Source organism: Leptonychotes weddellii, chromosome 2, assembly GCF_054177405.1.
Source record: "Leptonychotes weddellii isolate Sample4059 chromosome 2, ASM5417740v2, whole genome shotgun sequence".
NCBI lineage: Eukaryota > Metazoa > Chordata > Mammalia > Carnivora > Phocidae > Leptonychotes > Leptonychotes weddellii.
Genome location: NC_138370.1, coordinates 174262318 through 174278907, shown reverse-complemented (window position 1 = coordinate 174278907; position 16590 = coordinate 174262318). Strand labels below are relative to the sequence as shown.

The 16590-nt window shown below is 60.0% G+C and overlaps 1 protein-coding gene across 1 annotated transcript in view; it reads right to left on the bottom strand.

Moving 5' to 3' along the window:
* WFS1 (wolframin ER transmembrane glycoprotein) overlaps positions 1 to 16590 on the bottom strand; it is a 29948-nt gene that overhangs the window by 388 nt on the left and 12970 nt on the right. Inside the window, exons 3-8 of the mRNA XM_081813179.1 lie at positions 13495 to 13577; positions 12768 to 12912; positions 10782 to 10952; positions 9198 to 9278; positions 6393 to 6538; positions 6 to 1717 (exon numbers count right to left, since the gene is read on the bottom strand). Coding sequence (XP_081669305.1) covers positions 6 to 1717; positions 6393 to 6538; positions 9198 to 9278; positions 10782 to 10952; positions 12768 to 12912; positions 13495 to 13577 — 2338 coding nt within the window. The remainder of the gene's footprint in view (positions 1 to 5; positions 1718 to 6392; positions 6539 to 9197; positions 9279 to 10781; positions 10953 to 12767; positions 12913 to 13494; positions 13578 to 16590) is intronic.

Sequence of the window (16590 nt, the reverse complement as noted above, 5' to 3'; positions counted from 1 at the left end):
CGTGCCGCTGGGCCGGTGACAGCCGGGCCATGCAGTTGAGGCAGCTGATGGCCTTGAGCTCGAAGACGGGCCACTTGCTGCCCAGGCGGCCCTCGAGGACGGTGCTGAACTCGATGAGGCTGCCCTGGCGCAGGCTGAGCAGCACGTCCTTGAACTCGCCGCTGGCCCGCAGCACGATGTCCTTGGTGACGTCGTCGTCCTCGGGGCTGCGGGAGCCGTTGGCGCCGCTGTACGGCATGCCCACCGTGATCTCGAACTTGTAGCGGTCGAACTTCCTGATGTGGCAGGGGTGCTTGGCCAGGCGCTTGAGGCGGCAGAGCTCCTCCTCGGCCGTGGAGGCGTTGCCGGGGCTGCAGGCCGGGTAGGCCTCGCCGTACAGGCAGCGCATCCAGTCGCCGATGAAGAACGGCAGCATGTTGATGGCCGACTCGGCGCTGTTGTCGATCTCCGTCACCCGCACGTACTTGAAGCGGCCCGTCCACGTGACCCGGTGGCCCTCCAGGTGGCTGCACAGGATCTGCGTGCGGGCCATGTTGGTCTCCTTCCAGGCCCGGGGCCCGCACAGGAAGCCGTACTGCTGCCAGGTCAGCGTGGAGTTGTAGACCTTCATGCCCTCCGACCGGTACACGTAGAACCAGCAGAAGAGCACGATGGCCGTGAGCCACACCAGGATGAGCTTGACGACGGAGCTGCGCGTCAGGGACTTGACCATCTCCACCACCGAGAAGCTGGCCTTGGTCCAGCAGCGGAACAGCAGGGGGATGCTGCACACCACCACGGTGACGACGATCTTGGTGAGCTCCAGGGTCAGGAACCAGCGGGCAAAGTGCACCACGCCCATCAGCGCCAGGCCCGCCACCAGGATCGGGAGGGCGAACAGGAAGAGGCAGTAGCCCATGGAGGCGCGGACCAGCCCGAGGCCGGTGGACTCGAGCAGGATGACCACAGACAGCTCGCACCACATGAAGCAGACCAGGTAGGGCACCAGGTAGCAGTAGGTGCCCTTGAAGTTCCTCAGCTGCGCCATGCGGAAGAAGAGGTAGAGCAGGTAGACGTAGAGCAGGCAGGGCAGGCTGACGTTCAGGACGACGAGGTGGCCCACGGGCACGGTGAAGAAGGTCTGGCCCAGGAGCTTCAGGTGGTGCCAGTCGAAGGGCAGGGTGGGCAGCAGGGAGAGCAGGCCGGCGGCCACCTCAGTGACCAGGGCCCTCCTGGTGTAGGGCTCAGCGGAGGTGCTCAGGCTCGCGTAGCTGGTGGCGGTGAAGAAGATGGACACGACGGCCAGCTCAGAGCAGGGGATGCAGTCCTTGCTTGCGATGGGGAAGGAGAAGATGACAAAGACGACGGACAGCAGGAAGTGGAGGTAGGGCTCCAGGTGGTTCCAGCCGAAGTTCACCTCAGCCTGCTCCACGTCCAGGTTGGGCTCGAAGCGCAGGAGCAGGCCCGTGAGGGTGCGGAAGCTCTCCCAGGCCCTGTTGTCTTGGAAGACCTTGAGGGTGCAGATCACCATGGAGACAAACGACAGGTAGAAGACGACCAGGGGGACAAAGAAGGCGAAGAAGTCGATGGTCAGGTTGCTGATGATGAAGAAGAAGAGGAGGGCGTTGATGTGGTGGGTGGGGACGATGGTGGACAGCCAGTGCATGCCCGCCCGGGAGGCCACGTCGATTAGGTACTCTTTGATTTCCATGATGGCATGCAAGGGGTACTTGACCACCTGGGGGGGGGGGTGGACACAAAGACAGGGCATCGGAAGCAAGCCAGCACTGGAGCCCCGCTGCCATCCTCAACACTCTGCCCACCACCCAAGCTCTGCTCCAAGTGAACGGCTCACCCCAGAGCCCCTGGTCCCAGCGGGTCCTTCCCCTGGTCAACACCATGTCCGTGCCGTGACGTCGTCCCCAGGCTCTACGGTCTAGACTGAACCTCCCTCAATCCCACCCAGTCCTGCAGGTCCTGGCTCCTCTCCTCTAGGCCCCTGGAGTCCAACCCTTGGCTCACCTCCCGTCCCAACCTTCTGCCAGGGTTTCCGGACTCCTGTGAGCCAGTGTCCCTTTCTAGACCTCAAGCACCTGGAGGAACGCACCTGGCTCCCCTCCTCCCTCGCCACAGGGCCTCGCTGGTGGAGACAGGAGCCCTGGCTGCCGGGGAGGGAGAGGGGCTTGTGACCTGGCCACCCCTGAGGCAAGGGCTGCCCTCCCGAGCCTCGGCCCCCCCAGTCCATTAAGGGCAGAGGAACCGATACTTTCAAGCCCATGACGGGTTCTGCACATCCCAGGAGCGGCAGTGGGTGCCGGGACTCCAGAAGAAGGGCTCCGTGCAAACGTGAACCGTGGGGGCTTGGCATGTCATAACCAAATGGAGATGATTCATCTGTAAGGGGCCAGAGGAGACGTGCTCGCTCGTGGCGGCGGACCCTGAGAAGCAGCTGCCTGCTACCACCTGCCTACACAGAACAGACACACAACCCCCGCGGCCGCTCCCGCAATCTGCACCCAGTACAAAGGGCAGGGTGACCCTCAGACTTCACACAGCAAAGAACGAACGAGGGACGTGGGGGAGGTGAGCAGGGTGAGGCAGGGGGTGGTTCTGCCACCCAAGCCAGACCCTACACCTGTGCACAACTCCCAGAGGCTTCCGGCCCTGCCAGGGCTCAGGGAAACGAGAGAGAGGCTGGAGGTGCCAGCCTCAGGTGGTGTGGCGTGGAGGAGGGCAGGGGTCCGGGTGTGTCTGGAGGGCCAAAGGCGTGGACCGCTGACTGCCCAACAACACCCACGTGTGGGGGCAGGGAAGCCTGGCGATGTGACAGACGCCCGCCCCTGCCCGGGTGAGGTGGGCAGCATGGCCTCTGCCTCTTCTGCCTGGCTGGAGCGTGGAGAAGACTGGCCAACGAGGGGGATCCTGGGGGGGATCGCACCCGAGCGACCATACCCGGTGTGGCTGTCATCTGTCCAAGAACCTTGGCTGTTAACTCAGGATGATCTGGAAGCAACTGCATAGTGTGTTTTCCACAGATGAGAGGGAGCCGGGCTCATACAGGAGTCGGAGATATTAAAGAACGTGTGTGCGTGCACAGGCGTGTGTGAAGAGCTGCATTCCTTCTTACACATCTGTGACAGCCCACTGACTCTCGTTCTAGAACAAGCAAGGAAGTGAACAAACGACCCCCCAGCTCACAGGGGCCACCCTCCCACGTGACCGGGGATGGGCACTGGCGACATCGGGCCCCGGAATGTGAGCCTCGGCGGGTATTTCTGAGCCGCTGTGAACACGGACTCGCTCCAGGCTCCCCTGGAAGGGGCCCTCGGACACAGAGCCAGGCCAGCTGGCCCAGAGTCCCCGCATGCCCCCGCGTGCGTCAGCCGTGGCCGGAGCAGCTAATCCCCCCCGGAGGCGGCCCCGCCAGCGGCAGGACAGACCACAGGCGTCCCCCGGGGCTGCCTAGCTCACTGCCCTCCTCTGTGCAGGCAGCCCGAGCCTGAAAACCTGAAGATGAATCTGACGTTCTCCCCTCACCTTCTGAACCATTCACACCTCTTCTTTGTGCCCCTGAGGCCACACAACAGGGTGGAGAGGAACTTTAAGAGACAATGAAGCTTCTCAAAAAAAAAAAAAGCAATCTGGAACTAGAGGGTATCATGCTAAGTGAAATAAGTCAGTCAGAGAAAGACAATTATCATAGGATCTCACTCATATGTAGAATTTAAGAAACAAAACAGAGGAGCATGGGGGAAAGGAGGGAAAAATAAGACAAAATCAGAGAGGGAGACAAACCGTAAGAGACTCTTAGCTCTAGGAAACAAACGGAGGGTTGCTGGAGGGGAGGGGGGTGGGGGGATGGGGTAACTGGGGTACGGGCATTAGGGAGGGCACGTGAAGTGATGAGCACTGGGTGTTACATATAACAGATAAATCACTGACCTCTGCCTCTGAAACCAGTAATACTCTATATGTTAATTGAATTAAAAAAAAGAAAAGACAACGAAGCTTCTTGAACATGATGTCCAGTGGTGTCCGGCCTCTGTCTGCACACTGAGGTGCCTGGGCCACTAGGACCAGGGAGTCCCCTCCTTTCAGGGCCCCAACTTGGCCCCTGGGAGCTTCCACCCAAACCTTCCTCTGGGGGCCCCACCCAGCTGGGAAACTGAAAACCTTTTCTGTAGACCAAGTCCAACAAATTAAAATGAGCTGTTCTCTGAGCAGGAAAGAAATTTTTAAAAAATGAGCAGGGAGTCTGTTCTATGACAGGACAGCATCTGTCACCAGGCAGGTCACAGCAAGGCCATCTCAACCCGAGCGAAAGCATGCACACAGTGGACTTCCCGATGACTCAACGTGTAACTGTGGATTTTTAAATATTGCTAAATTTACTCTCTGCCCCGAAAGGCTGGGGCAGCGCGGGGCTCAGAGGCTGGAGCACGCCTGTGGGGGCCACACCGGCTGCCGGAGGCGCCTGGCATGTCGTGGGGGTGGGAAGAGGGAGCGCACGGCCCTTCCCCGGGCTCCACAAGGCCACGAAAAGCTGGGACAGCCTTTGGTTTTAGGGACGCCTGCTAGGATTCATCATCTCTTTTACAAAAGACTTTTAACGAGACAAACTGTAAAGGCATCAAAGTGCTCTGACCATTTCAAAAACTGAAAAGAAAACAGAGCCTCTTTTACTTCTTGTTAGAATACTTTAAATCTCTTTCCCAAAAAGGACTCTCAGACGTTTCTGACAACACTGAGCTTGTCACCCATAAGAAGGGGGACATAATTTACCGTCCCAACCAGGCTGCCGTGAAAGCGGGCACCGTTAGCCGCTATGCTGGGGCGGGGCGTGCGCGGCCTGCCCCTAGTCCTCCGGACTCACCCCTTCACCTTCGACCCTCGCTAGCATTTGGGGAGCGCCTCCTCTTGCCCAAGAACCACGGCAAGCGCTCCACACTCCTCCTCCCATGTTCTAGGGAAACTAACAGTGTCCGTCTGTGAACACACTTAGCCCAGGCCTGTCTGAGCGGACCTGCGGTAACAGCCGTGAGCTCCCTTGGTCAAGCTCCTTGGCCCTCCTGGGCTGCGGCTCAGAACCTCATCCCGGACGCAGCCCCTCTCCTCGGGGGACTCCCTCAGCCCGCTGGTCCCGAGTGTGGCCACCACACCGGCCGCCCTGGGCCACCGCATCTCCCCCCCCCGGAGGGCGCCCGATCTGAGCCTCCACATCCAGGCTCCCATGAGGGGCTACACGGAGCTGCCTCCAGTGAGGGGACTTCAGCGCACCTCCTGTCCCCGCCACTCCCGCCCGCTGGGGGCCGCGCCACCCCCTGCCCCCCGCCTCACTGATGGTGCTTCACACACACGCCTGCTGAGCTCAGAACAATGGACTCTTGGATGACGAACGCCACGGGCCTCAGGACGATTCGTGGGCTCGGAGCCCCTTGTGCTGACGGACCTGCCTGGGTCGGGTGGCCGCACTTGGGGAAATCCTGGTGTGTCTGCCAAGTGGGAGAGCCGACCTGGGGAACCCGGGAGAGCATGGCATGGCCACGCTGACCGCCTGCACCGTAGGTCTCAACCACGTGACCCAGAGCGTGAAAGCTGTCACACCAGGGCCATGGCCCGCCATTCCTGGCTTTCTGCACCTGTTTGTGGGCTCTGCGCTCGTTCCTCGCTGGCCAATGGCAGGGCAAGGGTGCCTCCCTTCCGGCCAGCCCGCCGGGACGTCCTCGCGGCTAGCCGCACCTCACCCACTCGCCCCCGCAGATCTGGGCAAACAGCTACCCCGGCAGGATCCTCACGGTCTCTGAACACTAGCACTCTGCTTTTGCGGGAAGGTATCTTTGAGAAACCGACCTCCGTTCCGTGCCGTAAATGGATCATTTTTCAAACTGACAAAGTCTAAGTGAAAGTCAGACTCTAGTGCATGGCTCACTGCTGCCCACAGCGCTTTGCCGACAAAGACACGAGGCGGCTCATCCGTCACTCCCGAGCAGGCCCGCCCCCAGTAGCGCCCTTGGCTTTGGAGGCTGAGTGCGTATGAAAGATCCCCAGGAGGAGAACACATCCTGTCCTCCAGGCAGAGAGACGGGGAGCCTGGGGAGCTGTGGTGAGCGAATAACCATGGGGACCTGCTTCTCCCTCTCCCACTCTTCCTGCTTGTGTTCCCTCTCTCGCTGTCTCTCTCTGTCAAAATAAATAAATAAAATCTTAAAATAAATAAATAAATAAATAAATAAATAAATAAATAAATAAGCATGGGGACCACCCTTACAGGATGCGCCTCCAGGGACAAGCTGCACGGTCCGGAAGGCTCCCGTGTCTGGCAAGGGCCTCCCCCCTCCCCCTCCCTGGAGAGCACCAGGTGCGTGCAATGGCAGGTGGGGGCCCTGGTGTCAGAGCCCTCCGGGCCCGCTCACCCTCAGGCGCAGGGGCAGGTCCTCAGGGCTCTTGCCCGCCAGCTCATCGTCATCATCGTCCTGCAGGAACAGGTTGGCGGGAATGATGCCCTTGGCATACTTCTTGGTGATCTCCACGAAGTCGTCCAGTGCTATGTAGCTCTTAGCTGGGCACAAGAGAGAAGGGCACAGGGTCACCCCACACGGACAGGCCAGGCCGCGAAGGTGGCTGGGACCCAGTGAAGAGGGAAGCCGAGCAGGCTCGGGAGCCAAGGCCTCTCTGTCCGGGACGGACAGGTGGGCAAGGACGGCCGGCGGGGAGAAGAGAGACGGGACGGCCTTCACCTCGCCTCCTCGCCTTGGTGACATGCTGTCCCTGCCCTGAGCTTCCCTCTGCTCAGCTCTCAAGCCCAGGGTCTGCCTGAGCGGGCCGTGTAGCCACCTTCACCACCAGCGCCTTCCTGCCCCCTCCTTCAGCCCCGGCTTCTCACAGGCTTGCTGACGGTGGCCCTGCAGCCCTGCCAACTACTGACCCCTCCACTCAGCACGCAGACACCGAGGGCCGACCCAGCACTGGGAATACCTGGATCTGTGCACCAACCCAGCGTGGGCCCAAGTCTGGGCTCCTGGTCTAGCGGGGTCACGCTCAACAAGGCTGACCGCCAGACGAGGCTGGCTGCTCGCCACGGTCATGTCCACGTCAGACTGTCCTCCAGGCAGGGAGAGGGGAGCCAGGGAGGCGCGGTGAGTGAATTAACCCAGCGGTCACATCACGTGCGGGCCGCCAGCTGTGGGGCCGTCACTCACCAGGTGTCTCTGGGGCCGCCCGTGTGGGGGCTGTGTCCTGGGCACTGGGGACACTGGGACAGAAGCCGACCGCAGAAGAGAGCAACAAGCAGCAGCAAGAGCAAAGGCAACAGTGTCAGGAACGAGGCGAGCACCCCGGGAGAGGGCGGGCTGTGGACCAGGGGCTGTATGCTAACCTGGGGGGCCGGAAGACGTCCAGGACTGCACCCGGGCCACAGGGCCACCGTGAGATGGGGCAGCCTGGGGTGGGGCCCGCACTGGTGGCAGGTGGACACGCGAGGCTTGAGCTGACACGAGACAGACAGTGGAGAAGACAGGGCCCAGTGGCCTGGCCCGGGCTATGTGTTGGTGTCGTGGGCGGTCTGACACCATGAGACCCGCCCTGAGGCACAGAGTGTGGATACAGCGGGGTCTGAGGACGGGTCACCAGTGACTTGGACAGGGCCATTGCGGTGGACGACGAGGGGGAGGGCCCAGAGAGAAGAGGGGAGGGGAGTCAGGATGGTGACTGCAGATGCCCCTCTCCAGCTTTGTTAGAAAGGGGAACAAAGAAACAGGGTGGTTGCTATGGGAGCAAGGGGTCCAGAAAGCGTCTCATCCTTTTTTTTCTGAGGTGAGGGGAATAAGCACATGTTCATAGGCTGCTGGGAATGTCCTGGTGGGGAGGGGCCAGGAGCCTGGACCTGAGGGGAGGCTGGCCCGGCTGGCTGATGGCCGGAGGGGGGAACCCCTGGATGGCACTGTCCACACCCACCACGGAGGCCTGGAGAGGCCATGTCTCTGCCCAGCTCTCACCTCGGGTGGGCTTCAGACCCATCCCTCTGAGCCCAGAGCACGGGGTCTACCCCAGGACCCCAGGACGTTCTAGCAGTTACCAGGTGCACAGGAAAGTTCTGAGCGGTTAAGCATAAGGTGACTAGGGTGGAGAAGGCAGAGCCGAGCTCTCTCAGGAGGAATTACCCCTCACTGACTTCTGCCCGGAGGCACCTCTCACCCCAAACACAGACTCCTGGCACCTCTGTACTTAAAACCCATCTAGAACCTCTGAGTCCTCTGCTGTCCATCAGCCAGGGTCCTACACTGCTTTGCGTCCCCCAAACACAGCAAGAAAGCACATCTGTGCATCCGTGCCTGAGGCCCTGGGAAAGCCAGACTTGGGATTTGATACGTCACCAGAGTTCCAACAACACCTCACGGACGGACTGCTTATCGGCCGGGTGGGAAGGGGTGTGTGCGTCCCTCTGTACGATGCCCCCTGTCCTGCTCCAACAGAAGCTCTCAGGACTGGTGGGGCCCTTGGCCCTCTAAATCTGACTGTGCACAAGGGGAAACCGAGCCCCAGAGAGGAAAACCAGGCCTGCCTGAGGTCACAAGGAGTGTGGCAGAGCTGGGGGAGGAGCCGGGCCTCCTGTCAGTGCTGAGCAGCCCCTGGGTCCCTCCTGTCTGGTCTCCTACAGGACGGGGGCCCTGGCCACCAAGACCAAGAGTCCGCCCACACGGCTGGGCAGCTGCACATGGGAGGATTGAGGACCTCTCCTAACTGGATGTCCCAAAGGCACCCACTTCTGCGTGCCCCCCAACCCTGCATTCCTCACCTTCCCACAGCCCATGCTCGGGGCAGCCCCCACACTCCCTGCTGGGCGCCCCCTCACTGGGCCTTTGTGTGTGGTTCTCCCCCCTTGCGCTTCAGGGGCTGCTTCTTCACCTTGCTGACCTGCTCAGGCACGCGGATGCACTCACGCACCACCCCCGCTCCATCCTGCACGGACTGTGTTTACTGCCCTCTGTACCGGGTCTCTTTTCCCTCCTACCGTGTGCTCCCGCTGGGCAGGCTCCAGGGCCCACTGCCCAGAACACCGCCAGCCCCAAACAGACTGGACTGAAGACCCAGCATGCCTCCAAGACCCTGGGGGCCTCAGGCCTGGAGTCTGCAACAAGGAGTGGACGTGGTGCCCGGGGTGGTGGGCGTAACTGCTCAGCCAAAGGGGTCACAGGTGCAGGACAGGAGGCCATACTCACATTCGCTGCTAACCAAGCGCTCCAGTACACGCCTCTGCTTCTGTAGGGACTTGGGGACTGGGCCTGGCTGTGTCCCTCCATCTGTAGATGACAGAGCAAGGAGACAATCAAAGCAGGCTGTTCCCATGTGCCCTGCAGCCCTCTAGAAACCGGCCCATGTGCTCCCGGGGTGTCCCCGAGCTCTGGGGACCACAGGGCCTGGGGTCTCCCCACAGCCCTTGATGGGCAGAGTGAGGGCCACCTCTCGGCCCCTGCTGGGCACAGTCATGCCCTCTACCAATGCAGCCTTGGCAACAGACACACAAGTTTCTGGTCAGCGTAACTTATCCCCAAATACCTCTGCTGGCATCATCCCTTGGCATGATTTTCCTCTGGAAAAGACTGAGCTCTCTGGGGACCGGGCCTGGCTGTCTCCCCAGCCCTGCGGCTGGAAGGCGCTCCACACGAGTCTGTTCAGCTGCTGAGCGCTGAGCCCGGACTGAAGTATTCTGCCCTTTTGTCAACATCCACCCCCTGCCGCACCCTCAATCTGGCGAGCATTCAAGTCTTCTGCATGCCAGGCACCAAGGCATGCCTTTGCGGAGTCAGGTCAGGCAGGAGACAGACAACATGAGGGGAGAGGCGCTGTGACCCAGAGAGACCGAGGGCCATGGAAGGGGCTTGGTCGGGGAGGGGGGGCAGCAGGTGGGGGCTGAGCTGCAGCACTGCAGGGTCTCTGGGGCCCCACAGGGGTGGCCCCAAGCTCGTCACATCAAGCATGGCTCTCCAGGGTGCTGCCCCTCTGAGACCCAGGCCTCATGGACATCTCTGCTCGCCCCAGCACATAGTCTCCCCAACCCCTGTCCAGAGAGCAGGCTAGTCCCCAGAGGGTCTAGCTGGACAGGAGTCCTGCCCGGAGACCCCAGGAGAAGGGGCAAAGGTGTCTGCCCAGCAGCCTTCTCTACTGCTCTGCTGTGTTGGGAGGGGACCCCAGTCCTGGGGGGCCAGAGAGGGCTGGGTGCAGCCTGGGCAGAAATCACATCTGAACAGCTAGAGGCAGGTGCTCCTCCAGTAATGGAGAGGGAAAAGTCAGGTCAGGCCTGGGGAATGGAGCAGCCACGCCCAGTCAGGGCCGCCCGTTCTTCTGCCCCATCTGTCCTTCCGGCTGGCTGCCTGCTCAGAAGGCTGGGGGAGGGGCTGTGGAGGCCGGTGATGAGGCCTGCCTCAGGGAGGCCGTCCGAGCCACAGTCAGCTCAGTGCCCCCTGGAACCTCGGGGATTCAGGGACCCAGGTCCCTGCCCGCATCTGTTACTCTCCCCTGGCTTCTGTCCCCTCAGGAGGAACAGGACACCCTGAGAATGACAAGATCTGTGGTTCTGCCCATGGACTGCACCAGAGCTCAGGGCAGGTAGGGGACCCCAAGGACAGGATGACACCCCAGGAGGGACCCTCCCTGGGCCTTAGAGGACACCTATGAGGTCCCCACAGCAAGGTCCCTGGGAGCCCCCAGTTAGGCTCCCAGCGTCTCCGCAGGGCTCCCTAATAGGGAAGCCCCAGAACTCCCACAGAGAAGCCCATGAGCTCCCCATGGGAAGGCTCACGTACCGTGCTCATTGACCTGACCAACGTTCTCGAGCAGCTCTGACATGGCCACCTGCTTCTTCTTCTTGGGGTTGAGTTTCCAGTACATGACCAGGGCAGCCTTGCGCACAGCCCGCTCCAGGTCCGTCTCGGAGGAGAGCTGCTTCACCTCCTGCTCGTTCTCAGAAGTGATGCCTACAAGACAAGAGGCATTAGCGGCCTTGTCCCGTCTGCCTGGGGGCCGCTAGTGACGCTCTGAGCCCTGACCAGCCCTGCCTGCAGGGGCTTGGGAGGGGACTCACGCAAGATGCTTTGCAGGCACCCCTGGTCACCAGGGCAGAAACAGACATCCGACCAAAAAGGACATCTGGCTAAAGACCCTGCTGGGACCCACTCTCCAGATTGGAGGTCAGCCTGGTCCTTCAGTGGACCCTCCCTGGAGTGACCCCGAGGACAAGCACATGCCAGGCCTTCCATGCTCCTGGCAGACCTCCCCAGATGACCCCCCCAGCAGGCATGTGCTAGACCTTCTTGTGCTCCTGGCCCACTTCTCTGTCCAATTTCCTCCTCACAAGCACCCTCGGGAGTAGGTACCGCTCCCTCATTTACAGATGGGGAAGCCGAGGCACAGGGGTGTCCTGGCTTGCCTGAGGCCAGGGAGTCGGAGCAGGCAGACCGGCAGATAACCATGGGAGTCAGAGACAGGTAACCACAGTGACCGGCCTGGGTGCAAGAGCGGGCCTCCCCTGCGTCCACAGCTCTTCACAGGCCCTGCCCCTCCTGAGGCGGCTGGGAAATCTGGTTCCCGCACAGCCAGCCCTTTCCCAGGGAGACAGAGACTCCCCGTGGAGAAAGATGGGCACAGGTTTCACAGGCTGGTCTGCGGCCGCCTTCTTCCCTTTACCCCCAACTGTCAGGGCCATCGGCGGCCCCCCACCAAGAGCAGTAAGACTTGAGATGGGGGACGGGATTTTTTCTCCCTCTAAACATCTTCCAAATTTTCCACCTGAGCGCACGTTTCTTTCACGATCAGGAAGCACTTGGTGTGAAACAGTGGGAGGTGCGGGGCACGCAGGGATTCCCGTGGCCCCCTGCAGTACACGCCCTTGGGCCTGGTCCTGACCGGGCCCCCTCCCTCACTGACTTGGTCCACAATGGGAGGGCAGGCTGGTGAGAAACCCTGGCTGACAGAACCCCTCTGTTCTGTTTTCAAAGGCATCGGTCCAATTTCCAAAAAAAAAGGAAGATTCTATGTAATAAATGTAACTCTTAAAAACATTATGATACAAAACCAGAAGAAAACACACCAAACTAGAGAGCATTTCTCTGGGTTTCAAGGTTATGGGTAATTTGCATCTTTTTGCTCTCTATATATTCCAAGTTTTCTATGATAAATATAAGACACTTCTACAATCCGGAGAAAATCATTTAAAAAACCCTTTATGACACACCCTTCCGTTTTTCTCTGAAGTTGAAACTTCCACAAGCACCGCTCATGGCCCCAGGGACGAGCCACATCCCCGGGGCAGGATAATGGAATAAGTGGCCGTGTGTGGCAGGGCTCAGTCTCACTGCCCCCCCCCCCCCACCCGCTCGCTTCCTGGCAGCGAAGGCACCTGAGCAGTTCTTTACTGGCCTGCGGTCCCCCAGCTGTTCAGCCCAGACTGGATGCAAAGTCAGCCCAGAAAGTTCCATCCTGACCTCAGGCCACTGTCACATTCTCCTACTGCACCCGGTGAAGCTGACCACCCGCAGGCTCTACGATCCACTCCTCGGTCAAGATTAGAAGCCAGCAGGGATCTACCGACAGACACCAGCACACGCTGAAGAGGGGGACAGCGGCTTTGCTCGCTACACATCCCATGTCATGCTCCAGAGACGTCTACATGACAACCCGCCGGCGGAACAGAATTTATACCTGCTGCAGATTTCCTGGCGTCACCTGCTGATTTAGCCAGCAGCGCGCGTCCCTCAGGCGGGACGCCTGCACCAAGCCGCCCGCGGACCCACCTTTCCTGTCCGCCAGGCACCGGCGAAGCAGCTTGACGGCCTCGCGCCGGCCCTGCTTCGCGGCAAGGATCAGCCAGCCCACCGCCGTGCAGCTGTTCAGTTCCTCGTCCACGGTGCCGGCGAGCTGCAGGTAGCGTTTCCCCACCTGCGGCGAGAGGCCCGTCAAGCCCCGCCCCACGGCAGCCCCCGCCCCACCTGCTGTGCCGGAGCTCCTGCTCCGCGTCCTGGCCTCGACCTGCTCCCCACAGCCCCGCAGGCTGGGGCTTCCCAACCCTCTCCTGCACCCAGGGGCTCCTGGCTAGCCCGCCTCCCCACCCCGCTCACCCCGGGCCAGGAAGACGCGGCGGGGGGGGGGGGGGATAGGGATCCCCTGGGCGTCTACCCCCGGTGGGGCCTGTGGGACCCTCGGGGCCCTGGCTCCTCAGAAGACTGCGGGGAGGGTGTGGCCCCCCCCTCCACAGATGACAGGAGGGGGGCCGGGGCACCGAGGGCCGGCAGGAGGCAGGGAAGGCATCCTGGAGGAGGGGGTGCCCAAGATGGGGTGTGAGCTGGACATGGGAGAGAACACGGGGTCCACAGAGGGCGGTGGGGGGCAAAATGACACAGAGAACATGGGAACACTACAAACGGGAGCCCGGCAGCCCTGCTCCCCGTTCACACGGCACCGGCCTCTCCTGGGCCACTGTGCAGGGGCCGCGGGCTGAGCCTCCCGACACGCAGTCCTCACCTCCGTCTGTGCCTTGGGGTCCCCCGCCTTGGCCTTCTCCAGGACTTCTTCAAAGGGCACCTCCACGTCTCCCTCCATGGGCCCTTTAACACAGGAGAAAAGCAGACAGAATGTCGCGAGGCTGGTCCTTGTCGCCTGTTTGGGAGTAGAGGGGACTACAACGATGGGCTCGGACCCAGGGCAGCTTCATTAAAATCCAGGTCAGATGCAGACAGAATATGCCAGAATGCTGCCTTCCAGTGATGCAGACAGCCCTGGACACGGACAGCAAAACTTCCACCGACGGTGGTCTTCAGTAACAGCTCAGAGCGGCGGGAAGGACAAGGCGGCACAGACCCCAGTCCTACCCTCACCCCTGAGCTCAGGCCTGCTTGAGCTGGGCTCTAGAAAGATCCCGGCACCCCTGTGCCCCAATAAACAAACCAAATCCATGTTTTCCAAGACTGCCGTCTATATGCACATGATTTTTGGAGGTCACAGTCGGTGCACGCACACACACACATACACACACGTTTATGACAGTGACTCGTAACCAATTTCCCACATTACTCTGGTGAAATGCACCGTTTCCACGGTTCAGAAACCCAACGGAGAGACATGCACAGGGTGCTGGGCCTTTACATTATTCCCAATATTCACTAATTTTATAAAATGGTGCCACAAACCACTCTGCGTATACATTTTCTTTTGGGGTCATTCTCCCAGCGTAGGTTCTTCAGGTGCATTACTAGGCCCAAGGGCCCAAACATCATACGGCTCACGCTACAGTCTCCTTTCTAAAAAGTTATCCTGAGTTACGAAAGCCAACTTTCACAACCTTACCAGCAATAGGCAGCATAACTAACAATTTTAAAAAATAGTTTTTTGCTTTGTTTTGTTATTTTTTATACTTTTTACCAGTCTGATTTATACAATGAATACTCGGGGCCTCCACCCCGCTCCACACCCCACCTTGGCAGGTACGACAACACACCTCTAGGCAACCCGCGGGATGGACCACCAGCACTACGGACTCCACTGTAGGTGCTCAGTAGACACTGACAGACTCTCACTCTCTAGAAGTTTCTGGAAACAAAAACGGTCCCCCGTAGCACCACCCGAGGACCAGCCCTCCTGATGGGTTCATCTAGGCCTTTCCCAGCACCAGCTCTGCCAGGCTCGGAGCTGGCTCTGTGGCCACCAATGCCACCAGCCCGTGTTCCAGGCACCCGAGTCCACGGGAGGAGGCGACAGGGGCCAAGGTGGAGAGGCACGGGGGACTGCAGACAGCTCAGAGCGCGGAGGCTTCTGAAGACCTCACAGCTCAGGTACACACTGCGGCCCTCTTGGGGGACGGCTGGAAAATACCAGGCCACCTCTCCCTGAGATCAGACCGGGCTTCCTCACCGAGGTCCTCAGGGCCCCTGCCCAGCGTGGCCTCAGCATGCCCACCCTTCCCTCGTGCCCAGGACCTCGGTGCCTCCTGAGCCAAGGCCACTTCTCCCTTCTGGCCGCTGTCACCCACCCCCTCCCCACCCCCCCAGCCCCTGGATGCACTCTCTGGCCTAGAACAGGAGAACACAAAGCCCTAGGTTCCAAGCCAGTCCCTTCCACGGGCTCCCAGGGGAGCAGTGTGCGCACGGAGGGAAACCTGGCCTGCGTGTGACTCTGCCTTTAGCATCCAAGTGCTGCGTGACCCACCCAGAGTCATTTTCAACCCAATCGTTAATATCCATCCAACGGGACGGTGAAGGACAAGACACTTTGTATTAAGTGACTGGCACAGAGTTGGCATTCCCGAAGTGGGGGTTTCTTTTCCCTCCCCACTTCCCACCTCTCGGCTGACCCCAGGGCCTTTGCTGCTCACTGACGCTGCACTTCCCACTGCAGTGCCCACCAGGCAACCTCCCACAGGTTCAAAACTTTTCTTGACTAGCTGAATTCGCAAGCCCACGTTCTTTCTGTATTTTAATCAGAATATAGAAGATTCAAGCCTGTATCTGCTGGCTAAAGATTCTGTCCATGATTAATTTTTCACAGAAGTTATTCATAGCCTGGCATTTCAAGAAGTCTCCCCAGTAGACAGAACCTCCTTGAAACACACACCACACCTTCTTCGTGATTCCAGTTTCCACTTGGCACTGACAGAAATATTTCTACAACTACTCAAATGTTGGGCCCATGCTGCAATCAGAGGGCTCTGGCTCTTTTCATGTGAGGAGTCTTCCCACAGGTCAAGGGCTTACTGTTCAGTGTCATAAAGAATACCCCCCAGAGCTGGCTGAGTCAGTGTGGACCGAGGACCGTGAAGCACACTGTTCTTTGCATGCCCGACCTGCATTCCTGGCTTTTTCTGGTCCTAGCACTTTGATGTTCCTTTTGGGTACCCACCCTTCCCCATCTCGGCCGTCAAGTTCTGGTGGCACTGTCCCTCACCCAGGCTGCGGGAAGGTGGGGGGGTGTGCAGCAGAGGCTCCGTCTCCCTGACCACAGCATTTGGTTTTCAGGGATGGACACAGACCCAAGCCAGGTGGGGTTTGTGTTGAACTGCTGGGAAACCAGCCTCCTCCTTCCGCTAGGTCTCGGCTGATGGACGTCAGCTGGGAGCCCGGGAGGGCCGCCCAGGGAGGACAGCCCACCTGAGGTGAGGGAAAGCGGAGCTGGGGTTCCTGATCACATCATCTGAGCCCCTGGATCCAGTCCTATGTGAAACCAGCACACCCTACGCTCTACAGATACCTGGAACTGAGAAATTCCTCTCAACCCGTTTTTTTTTTCTGGCTTATGTCAATGTGCATCGTGTCTCTGTGTCACTTCAACTGGAGGGGTCCTGACTCTAACTCATTTTTGAAAGGCTTCCTGTCATAAAGCAGCAGTAATCAGAGCTGCGTGGCCTTGGGCAGGTCTGCACACCTCTGCCAGAGCCCACGGAGGACCATGTCCACACCCATCCCCATCTTTTCATTGTTTTTCTCCCCAGATCCTGTGCATTAGAAAGATGTGCATGTGCCCTGCTGACTTGGTACATGACCCTTCATCTTCTCGGACCTGGCAAGGGGAGCACAGCCCCAGGACGCTGTCTCCTCTCCCCAGCGGGGTCCTTTGCCGTTTTCCCAC